A 16,548-nucleotide genomic window follows, 5' to 3' on the forward strand; every position below is an offset into this window, starting at 1 on the left:
CTTAAACAAACAGTTACTAAAGGAGAGAAAGGGAAAAAACAAAAAGGACCCGTTATCCTTAAACAGTCCAACGTGGACTTAAGTTGGAGCTCATCTTGAACTTGTCTGTCACTCACGCACCGGAATCTCGGTCTGCGTGAAAGCACACACCACCTTCTGAAGCAACACACACAAAATGCTGGTGGAATGCAGCAGGCCAGGCAGCATCTATAGGGAGAAGCACTGTCGACGTTTCGGGCCAAGACCCTTCGTCAGGACTAACTGAAAGAAGAGATAGTAAGAGATTTGAAAGTGGGAGGGGGAGATCTGAAATGATAGAAGACAGCGGGGTGGGGGGGAAAGGATGAAGCTAAGAGCTGGAAAGTTGATTGGCAAAAGACACACAGAACTGGAGAAGAGGGAGGATCATGGGATGGGAGGCCTAGGGAGACAAAAAACATATAATTCTACTTAACTTCAAAAAATTTTGACCACCACCTTCTGAATGTCATTTGGAATCCACCTTGAACAAACGGGTCTCCCACAGGAGTACTGGCCCTTCCTCCATGAAGCCATTCATCTACACAAGGCACCTTGTGCAACAGGGACAGCACCCTCAGCCACCTTCCCTCCTGAATTCTCCCAACTCCCACCCACAAAAACCTTCAGCCCAGCGTTCCCCAGAACCTTCTCCCCACCACACTGTCCTGACTGGCTGACAGCACATTCCTAAGTTGAACAACAAGCTTCTTATCGCAGCTCAAACCCAACAGGCTGAAAGCAGAACAGACTGTTCTTACAGAACTGCTAAAATAAAATACCTACAGCATAGCAGTAAGACTCTTAACCAGGGCGTTATACACAGAAGGGTACAACAACATTTTTTTTTTAAAAAACCTAGCAATTGGCAGTTCTGTGAGAGGAATTGCCTTGTCGATGATCGAAGTCAGAGGAGAATGTCCAGACTGGCTCAAGTTGACAGGAAGGGGACAGTAACTCAAAAAACTAAACATTACAACAGCCAGCTTGTGTCCCTTCCCCTCCCTCTACCTGCTTATTCTGGCACCCTTCATTTCCAACCCCGATAAAGTATCCCAGCCCAAAACATTGACTCTTTATTCCTCTCCATAAATGCTGCCTGACCTGTTAAGTTCCTCCAGCATTTTGTGTGTGTTACTCTGGGTGTCCAGTAGCTACAGAAGCTCCTGTGTCAGGAAAACAGATTGTGGCCCCACTCTAGCCCCATGCAACAATATTTCAGTCAGTCTCCAGTCCCTGGGCTTATAAGGAAATTCAAATCTTCCACAGTCCTCCCCTTGTTCTGACAACACTACCGCCAGCTGATCAAGGTTTAAATGTGGATGACACTGAGGTCATCTATGGGCTTTCTTTTATCTTGGATTAACCTACTAATGTAGCAATTTGTGTAACGCTATTAGAGCACCAGCAATCAGGGTTCAATTCCCGTCACTGCCTGTAAGGAGTTTATACATTCTCCTGTGACCATGTGGGTTGCCTCTGGGTGCTCCAGTTTCCTCCCACATTCCAAAGATGTTAGCTTTAACAAGTTGTAAGCATGGTGCCAGGTGTGTGGTAACGCTTGTGGGCTGCCCCCAGCACATGCTCAGACTGTGTTGGTCGTTGACGCAAATGACACATTTGTATGTTTCAATGTACATTGAGAGTATAGGGGCACAATTGAGAGCATCCTGACTGGCTGCATCACTGTCTGCTATGGAAACGGTACCTCCCTCAGTCGCAGGACTCTGCAGAGAGTGGTGCGGACAGTCCAGCGCATCTGCAGATGTGGACTTCCCACTATTCAGGACATTTACAAAGACAGGTGTGTAAAAAGTGCCCAAAGGATCATTGGGGATCCAAGGCACCCCAACCACAAACTGTTCCAGCTGCTACCATCCAGGAAATGGTACCGCAGCATAAAAGCCAGGCTCCAGGACAGCTTCTTCCACCAGGCCATCAGACTTGCTGACACAGCTGTATTTCTATGCTATATTGTACATACTATTTATTATAAATTGCACATTGCACATTTAGACATAACGTAAAGATTTTTACTCTTCACATATGTGAAGGATGTAAGTAATAAAGTCGATTCAATGAACATGTGACAAATAAGGAATGTTTTATTAAAGGAATTACTACCATAAAACCTGGAGTTTTGGGATTTTTTAAAACCACACATTTACTTGCTATAAATTGGATTTATCAGCACAGAAAACAATACCTGGTTTAAAATCATGTCTTTCGACTAGTGGACAGACGTCTTTATCTTCTGCCTTCCTTTTCTTTGCTCTTCTGGGTAGTGTCGTGATCTTTTTGTCATTGCCGTAGAGTTTCATCAGATTCTCATAATGATGCCTGTTCAAGAATCAACATTAAAACATCAATAGTCTTCCTTCCAACCTATTTGCTCAGATGTTAGGAATTATCGAATCACACGTTCAGTGGCCACTTTATTAGGTTCATGTGTGCACCTGCTTGTTAATGCAAATATCTAACCAGCCAATCTTGTGGCAGCAACTCAATGCATAAAAGCACACAGATGGTCAAGAGGTTCAGTTGTTGTTCAGATCAAACATCAGAACGGGGAAGAAATGAGATCTAAGTGACTTTGACCGTGGAATGATTGTTGGTGCCAGACGGGGTGGTTTGAGTATCTCAGAAACTGCTGATTTCCTGGGATTTTCATACACAACAGTCTCTTGAGTTTACGGAGAATGGTGCGAGAAACAACAAGCATCCAGTGAGCAGCAGGCCTGTGGGCGAAAGCGCCTTGCTAATGAGAGAGGTCAGAGGAGAATGGCCAGACTGGTTCTGCTGACAGGGAGGCGACAGTAACTCAAATAACCACGCGTTACAACAGTGGTGTGAAGAGCTTCTCTGAGCATACAACATGTCAAATGTTGTAGTAGATGGGCTACAGAAGCAGAAGACAGTGAACATACACTCAGTGCCCATTTTATTAGGTACAGGAGGTACAGAATAAAGCAGCCACAGAGTGTAATAATGCAGAGGGAAGCTATTCAAATCCACCCCAGCTCCAAGCAGAGTCAGAGAGTAGAGAACACAAACAGGCCCTTCAGACCATCTAGTCTGCCTACTCCCGTCACCCTGCAACAGGACCACAGCCTTCCATATCCCTACCATCCATGCACCCATCCAAACTTCTCTTGAACATTGAAATTGAGTTCGCGTGCATCACAGCATGGCAGCTCATTCTGCATTCTCACGACCCTCTGAGTGAAGAAGTTTCCCCTCATGTTCTCCTTAAACTTTTCTCCTTTCACCTTTAACCCATGATCTCTGGATTCAGTCCCACCCATCCTCAGTGGTAAAAGCCTGCTTGTATTTATCTGTACCACTCATAATTTTGTGTACCTCTATCAAAGCTGCTCTCAATCTTGTCACATGTACATTGAAGCATTCAGTGATATCCATACTAACCCTAACCAATGCACCTTAGGAATGTGGAGCACATGGTCACAGGGAGAACGTACAAACTCATTACAGTCTGTGACGGGAATTGAACCCTTATTACTGGTGCTGTAAAGCGTAGCACTAACCATGCCACCTCATTTCTCTATGGAAAGGTGAAAAGTTTAAGAGGAACATGAGGGGAAATTCTTCACTCAAGAGGGTCATGAGAGTGTGGAACGAGCTGTCAGCATAGGGGTGCAAGTCAGCTCGACTTCAACGTTTGAGAGAAGGTTGACAGGTACGTGGGTAATCTGAGAGGAGTTTTAACCTGGAGGATTTTAATTGTTTAGAGACAGCACAGAACAAGCCCTTCCAGCCTAATGAGCCACACCGCACTGTATCCCCCCCAATTTAGCACTTGCCTAACCACAGGGCACTTTACAAAGACCAATCGACCTACTAGCTGGTGAGTCTTTGAACTGTGGGGAGAAACCGGAGCACCTGGAGGAAACCCACACGCTCACAGGAAGGATGTAGAAACCTCCGGAATTGAACCAGAGTTGTAATAGCGTAGAGGTTAGCACAATGCTATTGTGGCGCCCCTAGCCAGAGGACGGTAAATCGATGGAATTCTTTGCCACAGTTGCCCACGGGGGCCAAATCATTGGGTATATTTAAAGCAGAAGCTGATAGGTTCTTGATTAGTCAGGGAGTCAAAGGTTAAGGGAGCACATTAAAACAGGGTTGAGAGGGATAATAAATCAGCCATGATTGAACTCAATGGGGCGAAAGCTGCTATGTCCTATGGTTTTACAAGTGTACCAGCACCAAAGATCAGGGCAAACGTGGGGAAGGTATGCAGCTGAGAAGGAAATGAAACTCGGGTTCATAGAGGAGCATTGATCTAAGTAATTAGTTTTAACAAAAGGATAGACAGAATTACCCACAGGGTCACTCACCTAAGAACTTTGACAGTCTCCAGCCATTCCCCCTGCTTGCTTTCCCAAGGATCTATGGTCACCCAGTCAGAGCACTGTACAGCCTTTTCTATCATCGCTACACGATGGGATGCCTCTATAAGGCCCTTCTTTTTGTATGCATCACTCACAGGAGATATTATGCCCTTTATCACCATGTATTTCCCTGGAAAAGATACAAATATTGGGTAAAAATAAGTGCCAAGATATATTTTATTCACTATATTTCTGTGGAGTCAAAACAGTCAAGCAACATGATACTGAGAACATTATTTTGACAGCGTACAAAATTCTGCGGGGTAAGAGCAAGCAGGCTTTTTCCACTGAGGTTGGGCGAGTCCAGAACTCTAGAGGTCATAGGTTAAGTGTGAAAGGTGAAATATTTAAGTGGAACATGGGGGAGAACTTCTTCACTCCGATGGTGGTGAGAGTGTGGAACGAGCTGTCAGTGGAAGTGGAGGATAGGAGTTTGATTTCAACATTAAAGAGAAATTTGTATAAGTAAATGGATGGGAGGGGTATGGAGGACAATGGTCCGGGCGTAGGTCACTGGAACTAGGCAGATTAACAGTTTGGCATGGATTGGATGGGCCACTTTGGTGCTGAACTTTTCCAGGACTCTATTATACAAAAATAATATCCAAACACTACACACTGTGGAGTGTCATGTTACTGGGGAAATAATCTGCTGGGGGGTGGGTGGGGGAAGGAGTTGTTGCTGCTTCAGGTCGAAACCCTGCACCAGGATTGAGAGTGAAGAGGGGAGATATGTAGTCACTTTAAACAGGAGAGGGCAGATGGTCAGAAAGGGGACAGGGGAGGTTGGCCTGCACAAAGAAACAGATGGCTTTAATGACGCTTTCCTAATGGAGAATGGCAGTGTACAGAAACCGAATATCCATACTGAAGAATAAAGACAAGAATGGTCAAGATGGAAAACAGCTTCTTCCCACAGGCCATTAGGCTTCTGAACTCCTTGATGCATCGTACTTGAAGCGTCACCGGGTAATTTGTACTGTAGCCTAAAATATTTAATTTATGCACTTTGCTTTATCAGTGCATAATTCATTTGTAGATTAATTCTTGCTTTCCTAAAGTACTGTGTGTTATATGTATGTTATGTGTACTGCTTGATCTGGAGAAACGTTGTCTCGTTTGAAGGTATACATGCATATAGTTAAGTGACAATAAACTTGACTTGTATTGGTTTTAGGTTCCACAGAGAGAGCGGAGCGAGAAAGTCAAACCTGTTTCATGCAGGTAATCACGGGCTAATTCAAACATCCTCAGGTGCATGTTTGTGATGGGATTAAATGAACCACAAGCCAGCAAGACCACCTCTTTACACCTGCTCGAGCTCTCCATAGTGGCGCTGCTGAGGAAAAACAGACCAATATCAGAGAAATAAAAATCTAAAGTAAGATCATTTTAACCCCCCCCCCCCACCCCAATTACTGGTGGAGTAAAAATTTGTATCAACATTCTAATCTTCCAATTCTGAAATAATGAGCCCTGGGCCGAGTTGAGGATAAGGGGGAGGAGTGTTTGTAAATCCTCACTACCTGAGGTCTGCTGGTTAGGAAGTTCGACACCCAGTTAGTTGCACAGTATGGTTTAGACCAAGGAGTTGGGAGTAGAAAACTGCACTGCAGTGGACAGGAAGGGTCTACAACGGCTAGTCAAAACTGCCTAACACATCACTGGTACCAGTCTACCCACCATCAAGATACAGAAGGCTGCCGGGAAAGGTCCAGTAACATCATGAAGGATCCCACCCACCCTGCTCATGGACTGTCTGTCCCACTTCCATCAGGGAGGAGGCTATGTCGTATGTACGCCAGAACCACCAGACTCAAAAAACAGTTACTTTCCCCAAGCAGTAAGGCTGATCAACACCTCCACCCACTAACCCACCCCTCCACACCCCCAAACACCACCACTTTACCATTTGCTTTCAGAATCACTTTATGTACAGGCACTCATATGCCTAGTGTATATGGGCACACAATCAATCATAAGCTATCTTATGTATTTATATTTATTGTGTTCTTTATGTTATTTTGTGCTGTATTGGATCCAGAGGAACAATTATTTTGTTCTCCTTTGCACTTGTATACAGGAAATGACATTAAACAATCTCGAATGTGGATGCCCATCACTAACAATTCTCCAGTCTTCGAGTCCCCAAATGATGGCCTTGGGCTTATTATTCAGCCAAGAAAAGCATAACAGACCAGCACAAATCCCTTCTGAGCCCAATTTTAGCTTTACTTCTCAACCTCATTCTCCTGCCTTCTCCCCATAACCTTTGACACTCTAACTAATTAGCGCCCATCACACTCTGGCGTAAATATACCCAATGACTTGGCCTCCAATGAATTCCAAAGATTCACAAGCCTGTGGCTGAATAAATTCCTCCTCATCTCTGTCTTTCTATTCTGAGGCAATGCCCTCTGTGCTCTAGGCTCCCCCACTATTTCCATTTATTTATTTATACAGTGCAGAGTAGGTTCTTCCAGCCCTTCGAACAGCACCACCCCAGCAACTCCTGACACCCTCAATTAACCCTAACCTAACTCTGGGACAACTTAAACTAACCTATCAGGTACGTCTTTGAACCCTGGGAGGAAACTGGAGCACTTGGGGAAAACCCGTGCATTCCACGGGGAGGACGCACAGACTCCTTAAAGAGGACACCAGGATTGAACTCCAAATTCCAACTTCCCAAGCTGTAATAGTTCATAATAACCGCTACACTACCATGGTGCTACAGGAAACACCCTCTCCATATCCACTCTATCTTGGCTTTTCAACATTTGATAGGTTTCAATGAGATCCTTTCAATAATTGCTGAAGCTACATTTCACCCCCTGCTACATCTATCAACAGACATGTAGCTGTCCCGGCTCCACAATGCTACTTGGGGAAAAATTCTAAGGGAGGTTGATAGTCAGTGAAGCCGTTCCCAACACAGTTTACAGAGAACTACGGTTGGTCTTTACACTACAAAAAACTGAAAAATACTGGAGTAAAAATATGAACTTAGATTTACAAGAATCAGTATTACTATCAACAGGGATTTTGGATAATTTTCCTGCTTGAAGTCCAGGTGGTGATAAATTGGACGACTGGCTAACTGGGCTCAAGATGAAAATTTTAAAAAAACTAAATTTGTTGGAAATCTGAAATAAAACTAGAATTGCTGGAAGAATTAAACAGTTCCGGTAGCGTCTGTGGAAAGAAAATCAGTTTGAACTGGCATTTCTCCATTTATCCCTCTGTTCCCTTTACTGTACCCCCCCCCCCCCCACCGACACCAAAAACTACCTTGCTTTCCTTCTTTTCTACCAAACATTTCCAGTATTTTCTTTGTTGCCCCAAATCCCACACTACCTTGAACCCACCACGATTCTGTTTCTTGCACTTCCTTGAAATGTCAATGTTCAGAAGTTCAAAGTAAATCTATTATCAAAGTACATAAATGTCACCATATACAACTCCGAGATTCATTTTCTTGTGGACAAACTCCATAAAAAAATAACAACCATAATAGAATCAATGAAAGACTGGACCAACTTGGATGTTCAACCAGTGTGCAAAAGACAACAGACTGTGTAAATGCAAAAAGAAAGAAATAATAAATAAATACAGATAACATGAGATGGAAAGTCCTTGAATGTGAGTCCAAAGTCAAAAGACAAAGTACATTTATCATCAAAGTATACAACTGTGATTTGTCTTCCTACAGACAGCCACAAAACAAAGAGTCCATAGGTTGTGGGAACATTTCAATGATGGGGCAAGTGAAGTTGAGTGAAGTTATCCTCTTTGGTTCAACAGCCTGATAGCTGAGGGGTAATTTACTGGGTGCTTTGGGAAATTTATTAAACCATTGTGTAATATCTAAAAATAAAAAGCAAATTAAAGTATGATGAGGTATTAATAATATACGAACTGTCTGGAAAATCTGCCAGTTCAGCAGCAGTGATGCCCTCATTGTATCTGATTAACATGGTTCAATGTAGATTAATTACTAGCTTAAATATTTTCCTTTTATTGAAACAGCACAGAGCATAGCATTTGAGGTACTAAAGGATTTTAGTTATGAAAATGAAAGCCAGGGTTCTTGGTGACATCTTTTAATCGGAGATGAGGAGGAATTTCCTTCACCAGAGAGTGGTGAATCTGAGGAATTCGTTTCCACAGGAGGCTGTGGAGGCCAAGTCTTTGGTTATATTTAAGCCAGAGATTGTTAGATCCTTGATTAGGGCATAAAAGGATATGGCTGGGAGGGGGAGGGGTGGAATGGAGGAGATTGGGGCTGAGGGGAGAAAATGTATCAGCCATGATGGAATAGCAGAACATACAAGATGCTGCTCCTATACTTTATGGTCTTGTTTGTACTTTGATAATAAATATATTTTGAAGGTTGGAACTGAGGAGCTATTGAGAGAGATAAAAAGTCATAACACCTTTTTTTGGTATCATCTATAAATTGTTAATCACATTACCTGCTTTTACATCAGATAATTAATATGCAAAGTTCAAAATAAATTTCAAAATCTGAAGTAATTTTTTAATCAAAGTACATATATATCACCAAATACTACCCTGAGATTCATTGTCTTTCAGTCATTCAGAGAACAAAGAAATACAATAGAATCGATGAGAAGCTACACACAACGGCGCACAAATAATGTGCAAAAGACAAACTGTGCAAATACAAAAAAAATTCAAATAACAATATTCATAAATAACTAATACTGTGAATATGAGTTGTAAGGTCCTTGAAAGTGAGTCTGTAGGTTGTGGAATCAGTTCAGAACTGAAGTGAGCGAAGTTATCCACTCTGGCTCAGGAGCCTGGTGGTTGAGGGGGAATAACTGTTCCTGAATAGAATAGTACAGCGCATTACAGGTCCTTCAGCCCACAATGTTGTGCTGACCCTCAACCCCTGCCTCACATATAACCCCCCACCACATTACAGGCCCTTCGGCCCACAATGTTGTGCTGACCCTCAAACCCTGCCTCACATATAACCCCCCACTTTAAATTCCTCCATATACCTGTCTAGCAGTCTCAACCTGGTGGAATGGGACCAAAGGCTCCTGTATCTCCTACCCACTGGCAGCTATTAATATATATAACATCAAGGGTTTCAGTAGCTGTCGCTGTAGTAAGATACATCAACATAACATAAACAACCTTTGACCCTGTCTCTCACTAAGCCATTTCAGATCCATTTTGCCAAATTGCCCTGGATCCCATGGACTCTTACCTTTGTGACCAGTCTCCCATGTGGGACCTTGTCAGAAGCCTTACTGAAGTCCATGTAGACTGCATCAACCGCACTACCCTCAGCGACATACTTAATCACCTCCTCGAAAGAGTCAATCAAATTAGTCAGGCAGGATCTCCCTAACGAAGCCAAGCGAGTTATCCTAGATTCACTCCTCCGCAAGCCTACCTTACGGGACAGACCTCATTAGCAAGGGGAGTGACCTGGAGCAGGAGAACAAATAACCCACAGTACTTTGGTAGGCTAGGGAACCGGGACGCATTAACAACATTCCACCTAACACAGAGGGCAATATAATGACCAAGTCCCACCATTGTCTGTGAGGAGAAAAGGGGACACTCTCCCCATTACCACATGGATTTCTTCCAGGTGCTCCTGTTTCCTCACACATCCCAAATAGGGTTAATTGGTCTCCTGGGTGTACTTGGGCAGCTGCATCTCAAAATAATAATTAAAAGGAGCCCATAGATATGCTGGCTGGTGGCGTAGTGGCATCAGTGCTGGACTTTGGAGCGAAGGCTCCCAGGTTCGAATCTAGCCGGCTCCCTTGCACGCTTCCCATCCGTGCTGGGTTGAGCGTCGAGCTAGCAACTTGGTCTCGTAAAAACAAGAAAGTCTGCTTAAAAAAAACGCCGTCATGACAGCGTCCCGATGACTCCATTTGGAGTTGAGGGCTTTCTTCTTCATCTATTAGACATAACTAATAAAAAGAGGGGAGCAAGGGTTTGCACTGAGGAATTCTCAGTGGACCCTTTAAGGAAGGGGTCTAATATTATCCCAGGATAACCAGGAACATCTACAGGTCCAAAGGTTCCTCAGAAAACGGTTTCTGTGGCCTTAGACACAGACGTGTCAATCCGTGTGGGTTTCCTCCATGGTCCAAAGATACAACAGTTAGTAGGGTAATTGGTCATTGTAAATTGTCCTGTGAGTAGGTCAGGCTTAAATCAGGGGTTACTGGGTGGCACAGCTTGAAGGGCTGGAAGGGCCTATCCCAAAAAATAAATAAAACTTTAATTGGCATCCTATAGTGGGGGAGAGGGCACGGTGGCGTAGTGGGCAGCATAATGCCCTCTCCCCTTGACTGACTAGGTTGCCTCTGGTTATTCCGGTTTCCTCCCACATTCCGTAAGGTGCATGGTTCAAGAGCTGGTAAGTTGTGGACATGCTCTGTTGGCACTGGAAGCATGGCAACAGCTGCCTGCTGCCCCCAGCACAACCCTCAGACTGTGGCACAAACAATGCATTTCTCGGCACAAACAATGCATTTCACAGTATGTTTTGATGCATGTGGGACAAATAAAGATAACCTGTAATCTTCTTTGTGTTTTAGTGCAATTAATTTCAGTGGCCACTTCATTAGGTGCACCAGCTTGTTAATACAAAATCTAATCAGCCAATCACGTAACAGCAACTCAATGCATAAAAGCATGCAGACACGGTCAAGAGGTTCAGATGTTGTTTGGACCAAACATCAGAATGGGGAAGAAATGTGAATTAAGTGATTTTGATTGTGGAATGATTGTTGGTGCCAGATGGGGTGGTTTGAGGATCTCAGAAACTGCTGATCTCCTGGGATTTTCACACACAGCAGTCTCTAGAGTTTACAGAGAATAGTCTGAAAAGACAAAAAAAAACACCCAGTGAGCAGCAGTTCTGTGGGTGAAAACACCTTGTTAATGAGAGAGGTCAAAGAAGAATGGCTAGAGAGGTTCAAGCTGACAGGAAGATGACACCAAAATAGCCACGTTACCTCAGCGGTGTGCAGAAGAGTATCTCTGAATGCACAACATGTTGAAGCTTGGAGTGGATGGGCTACAGCAGCAGAAGAACAGTCCTGTACCTAATAAAGTGGCCACTGAGAGTATATTTGTCACCCCTTTTCCAACTCTGTTTTAATTCCGGTATGGGGAGATTCAGGAGTGGAAGAGAGTTAAATTTCTTACTGGTGTGACCGCATTGCTAACATCTGCACACATGGTATAGGTCACTTTCATACCTGTACACTATACTAGTGGCATCACCTTTCTAATAAAAAAGCATAATTACACAAATAGGAAATGTCCCTATTACCTGAGCATGGTGAGGGATTAGCTATCAAAATTACAAAGTTTCAATAAATTAACATACAATGGGGAAAAAATTAGGAACACAAGCGTTTCTGCAGAAGCTGGAAATCCTGAGGAATTGATAAGTGATCTTGAAGTAAAGGAGCCATTAGGAAGTAGTGATCATAACATGATAAGTTTTTATCTACAATTTGAGAGGGATAAGGGCAGATCAGAGGTGTCAGTGTTGCAATTAAATAAAGGAGACTACAGAGACATGAGGGAAGAGCTGGCCAAAGTTAAATGGGCGGATGCCCTGGCAGGAAAGACAGTGGATCAGCAGTGGCAGATATTCTTGGGCATAATACAAAAGATGCAAAAGCAGTTCATTCCAATGAGAAGGAAGGATTCAAAGAGGGGGAAGGGGCCACAGTGGTTGACAAAGGAAGTCAGAGATTGTATAGCATTAAAGAAAAAGAAGTATGACAGGGCTAAGATGAGTGGGAATACAGATGATTGAGAAAGTTTTAAGGAACAGCAGATCTTAACTAAAAAAGCAATACAGAGAGAAAAAATCAGGTATGAGCTCAGTCTAGCCAGGAATATAAAAGGGGATAGCAAAAGCTTTTTTAGCTATGTGAAGAGAAAGAAGATAGTTAAGAACAATGTTGGCCCCTTGAAGAATGAATTGGGAGAAATTGTTATGGGAAACAGGGAAATGGCAACAGAATTTAATGCGTACTTTAGATCTGTCTTCACCAGGGAGGACACAAGCAATCTCCCAGATGTATGGATGGGCCAGGGTCATAAGATATCAGAGGAATTGAGACAGATTGACATTAGGAAAGAAACTGTGATGAGTAGACTGGTAGGACTGAAGGCTAATAAATCTCCGGGTCCAGATGGTCTGCATCCGAGGGTTCTAAAAGAGGTGGCTCAGGAAATTGCGGATGCATTGGTAATCACTTTCTAATGTTCCTTAGATTCAGGATCAGTTCCTGAAGATTGGAGAGTGGCTAATGTTAACCCACTTTTCAAGAAGGGAGGGAAGGAGAAAACGGAGAACTATCGCCCTGTTAGCCTAACGTCAGTCGTGGGGAAGATGCTTGAGTCCATTATTAAGGACGAAATAGTGGCACATCTTGATGGCAGAAATAGGATTAGGCCGAGCCAGCATGAATTTACCAAGGGCAAATCATGCTTGACTAATCTGTTGGAGTTTTTTGAGGGTGTAACAAGGATGTGAGACGAGGGTAAGCCAGTGGATGTTGTGTACCTAGATTTTCAGAAGGCATTCGATAAGGTGCCACATAGGAGATTGGTGAGTAAAATCAGAGCTCATGGCATTGGGGGCAGGGTTTCAACATGGATAGAAAACTGGTTGGCAGATAGAAAGCAAAGGGTACCAGTGAATGGGTGTTTCTCGGACTGGCTGGAGGTAACTAGTGGGGTACCACAGGGCTCTGTATTGGGACCACAGCTCTTTACAATTTATGTCAATGATTTAGATGAGGGCATTGAAAACTATATCAGTAAGTTTACTGACGATACTAAACTGGGTGGCAGTGTGACAAGCGAAGAGGACGTTAGGAGAATACAGGGAGACTTGGATAGGCTGGGTGAGTGGGCAGATACTTGGCAGATGTCATTCAATGTGAATAAATGTGAAGTTATCCATTTTGGAAGCAGGAACAAGAGGGCAGAGTATTGTCTGAACGGTGTAGAGTTAGGTAAGGGAGAAATGCAAGGAGACCTAGGAGTCCTAGTTCACCAGTCAATGAAGGTGAATGAGCAAGTGCAACAGGCAGTGAAGAGGGCAAATGGAATGTTGGCCTTTGTTACAAGGGGAATTGAGTACAAGAGCAAGAATGTCCTTTTGCATTTGTACAGGGCCCTGGTGAGACCACACCTGGAATATTGTATACAGTTTTGGTCTCCAGGTTTAAAGAAGGACATTCTGGCAATTGAGGAAGTGCAGCGTAGATTCACTAGGTTGATTCCTGGGATGGCAGGGCTGTCTTACGCGGAGAGATTGGGCTTGTACACGCTGGAATTGAGGAGATTGAGAGGGGATCTGATTGAAACGCTTAAGATAATTAAAGGATTTGATAAGATTGAGGCAGGAAATATGTTCCAGATGTTGGGAGAGTCCAGTACCAGAGGGCATGGATTGAGAATAAGAGGTCAGTTATTTAAAACAGAGTTGAGGAAGAGCTTCTTCTCGCAGAGAGTTGTGGAGGTGTGGAATGCACTGCCTCGGAAGATGGTGGAGGCCAATTCTCTGGATGCTTTCAAGAAGGAGCTAGATAGATATCTGATGGATAGGGGAATCAAGGGATATGGGGACAAGGCAGGGACTGGGTATTGATAGTGAATGATCAGCAATGATCTCAGAATGGTGGTGCAGACTCGAGGGGCTGAATGGTCTACTTCTGCACCTATTGTCTATTGACACAGACAAAATGCTGGAGAAACACAGCAGGTCAAGCTGAATCTATGAAGAGGAATAAACAATGGTTGTTTCAGGTTGAGACACCATCAGAAATGGAAAGGAAGGGGGAAGAAGGTAGAGGGAGGGGAAGGAGGACAAGCTAGATGGCGACAGGTGAAGCCAGATAAATGGGGGAGGGGGATGAAGTAAGAAACAGAGATGTTTTTCCATCTTCTAGTAATTCCTCCCCCGCCTTCCCTCCTCTTCAATTCCCCACTTTGGAGCCCCTCATCTCTTCTCCTCACCTGCCTATCACCTCCCTCTGGTGCCCCTCCTCCTCCTTCCCTTTCTCTAATGGTCCACTCTCCTCTCCTATCCGATTCCCTCTTTTTCACCTTTTTTCACCTATCACTTCCCAGCCCCTTACTTCATGCCCCCTCCCCTAACCATCTTATTCTGGCTTCTTCGCTCTTCCTTTCCAGTCCTCCTGAAGGGTCTCAGCCAGAAATGTCAGCTGTTTATTTACTTCCATGGATGCTGCTTGACCTGCTGAGTTCCTCCAGCACATTGTGTGTGTTGCTTTGGAGTGAAGTCAGCTGTTCTAACAAGAACTATTGCACCATTTCATGTCAACACATAACTTGAGCATTTGAGCAATAGAGTGCCAATATGCTTCATGAAGCTGGTACACAGGAGAGTAAATACAAACGTTTTGACGACTTGGGGTTAGATTTCTTAAGTTACATTAGTCTACGTCATTTCAGAAAAACTTTTATACTTTACAGTACAGCGAAGGCCTTTAAGTTTCACATCAGGCTAAATGTGAAGAGTATTCCAGCTGGGGTTCACCGTTCCTGGGAGAACTCTTCACACCAGTGACTGACTGACTAGATATTTGAGGTTTATCAAAGAGAACAAACCAACTACAAAAGAAGAAAAATCAAAGTTAAATCTTAATACAAAAGAAATGTTTAAATTATATATTTGTCCTCAGACTCACAGAATTTTGAACAGCCTGGAAATTCTGGTGTAAGAATGTACTATTATAGATGGGTAAAAGGGTTCTATGCGAGTTTTCAAAACATTATTGGACATACCTTTAATATCATACCTTTAGTATCTCCCTCTTTGTTTGTAGTTGCCTCCAAACACCACATAAAATAAGTAGTTTTTATTTAAACCTGCAAGGCTTTTCCTGCCCAGTGCGATGGCTACTTCTGTAAGAAAGTTTAGAAGCACATCAGTGTTAAAATGAGAGCTGTGCACTCTGAGGAAAAAATTTAATTATAAATGTATATATACACACACACACACACATATACATACATATATATATATATATATATTTATTATTATAACCTATAGTTCTTTAAAAAATGTATTGAGTGCCACGTAGTATAGCAGTTAGCAGGACACTGTGACATCTCGGGGTGTTCCAGAGTTCAGAGTTCAATACCGGTGCTGTCTTCCGAGATTTTTAAAAGGTGATTGGTAAACAGCTTTGAAGTGCATCACTACCATCTTCTGAACTGGATTGTGGGTCAAGATAGCTAAATCCTTTATATTTATACCTGTATCAAATTCTATATAAATGACCCAAACTGCAGTATATATTTAAAGCAATAATTCTGTGACCCTTTATGCAAAATATTGTTGATGTTAAATTGTGTTTTATTCCATGATAACTTTAACATTAACCATCCTCTCTCTCTGGTGCCATTTGTAAGGAGTTTATACTTTCTCCCCATGAACCTCGGGTGTTTCCTCCCACAATCTGAAGGCATACCGGTTAGCAGGTTAGCCAGTCATTGTAAATTCCCGTGATTAGTCCAGGGTTAAATAGGTGGGTCGCTGGGCAGTGGCTGCTCTTTGGGACAGAAGGGTCTGTTCTGTGCTCCATCTCTAAATAAAATTAATTAAAAAGGTAATCTGAACTCATCTGACTTCCCCCACACACCCTGCAGTCAGGTATTCATTCAAATTAACCATTAGAATGTTAATTAACAGTCCTCTTTGCAAAACTGAGGGGTAGTGAAATGTTGCAACAACCTGATCTGTATTTCAGAATGATGCCCAGTGTTGTTTTCTCTTCTGAAAGCAAAGCCCTATGGCATTGGAAATGAAAGTAGAATCTCAGAACCTGAACTAGGTTTAATATCACTGACTTCTGTCGTGAAATTTGTTGTTTTGCAGCAACAGTATAGTACAGTGCATTCTACTTAACCTACTAACCAGTATGTCTTTGGACTGTGCAAAGACCCATTCAATGCCCTCTTCTCATTGCTAACATCAGGGAGGAGGTACAGGAACCTGAAAACACACATTCAACATTTCAGGAACCGTTTCTTCCCCTCTGCCTTCTGATTTCCGAAAAGA

At 43.1% G+C, this 16,548-nt stretch overlaps 1 protein-coding gene across 1 annotated transcript in view; it reads right to left on the bottom strand.

Annotated features, from left to right (window-relative positions):
• Positions 1-16,548, bottom strand: part of nmnat1 (nicotinamide nucleotide adenylyltransferase 1) — a 47,907-nt gene that overhangs the window by 28,116 nt on the left and 3,243 nt on the right. The window contains exons 2-6 of the mRNA XM_059951624.1: positions 15,270-15,389; positions 9,673-15,095; positions 5,642-5,769; positions 4,377-4,560; positions 2,225-2,358 (exon numbers count right to left, since the gene is read on the bottom strand). Of these exons, the coding sequence (XP_059807607.1) occupies positions 2,225-2,358; positions 4,377-4,560; positions 5,642-5,769; positions 9,673-9,761 (535 nt within the window). The 5' untranslated portion in view covers positions 9,762-15,095; positions 15,270-15,389. The remainder of the gene's footprint in view (positions 1-2,224; positions 2,359-4,376; positions 4,561-5,641; positions 5,770-9,672; positions 15,096-15,269; positions 15,390-16,548) is intronic.

This window comes from Hypanus sabinus, chromosome 27 (assembly GCF_030144855.1).
Source record: "Hypanus sabinus isolate sHypSab1 chromosome 27, sHypSab1.hap1, whole genome shotgun sequence".
NCBI classification, from domain to species: Eukaryota; Metazoa; Chordata; class Chondrichthyes; order Myliobatiformes; family Dasyatidae; genus Hypanus; species Hypanus sabinus.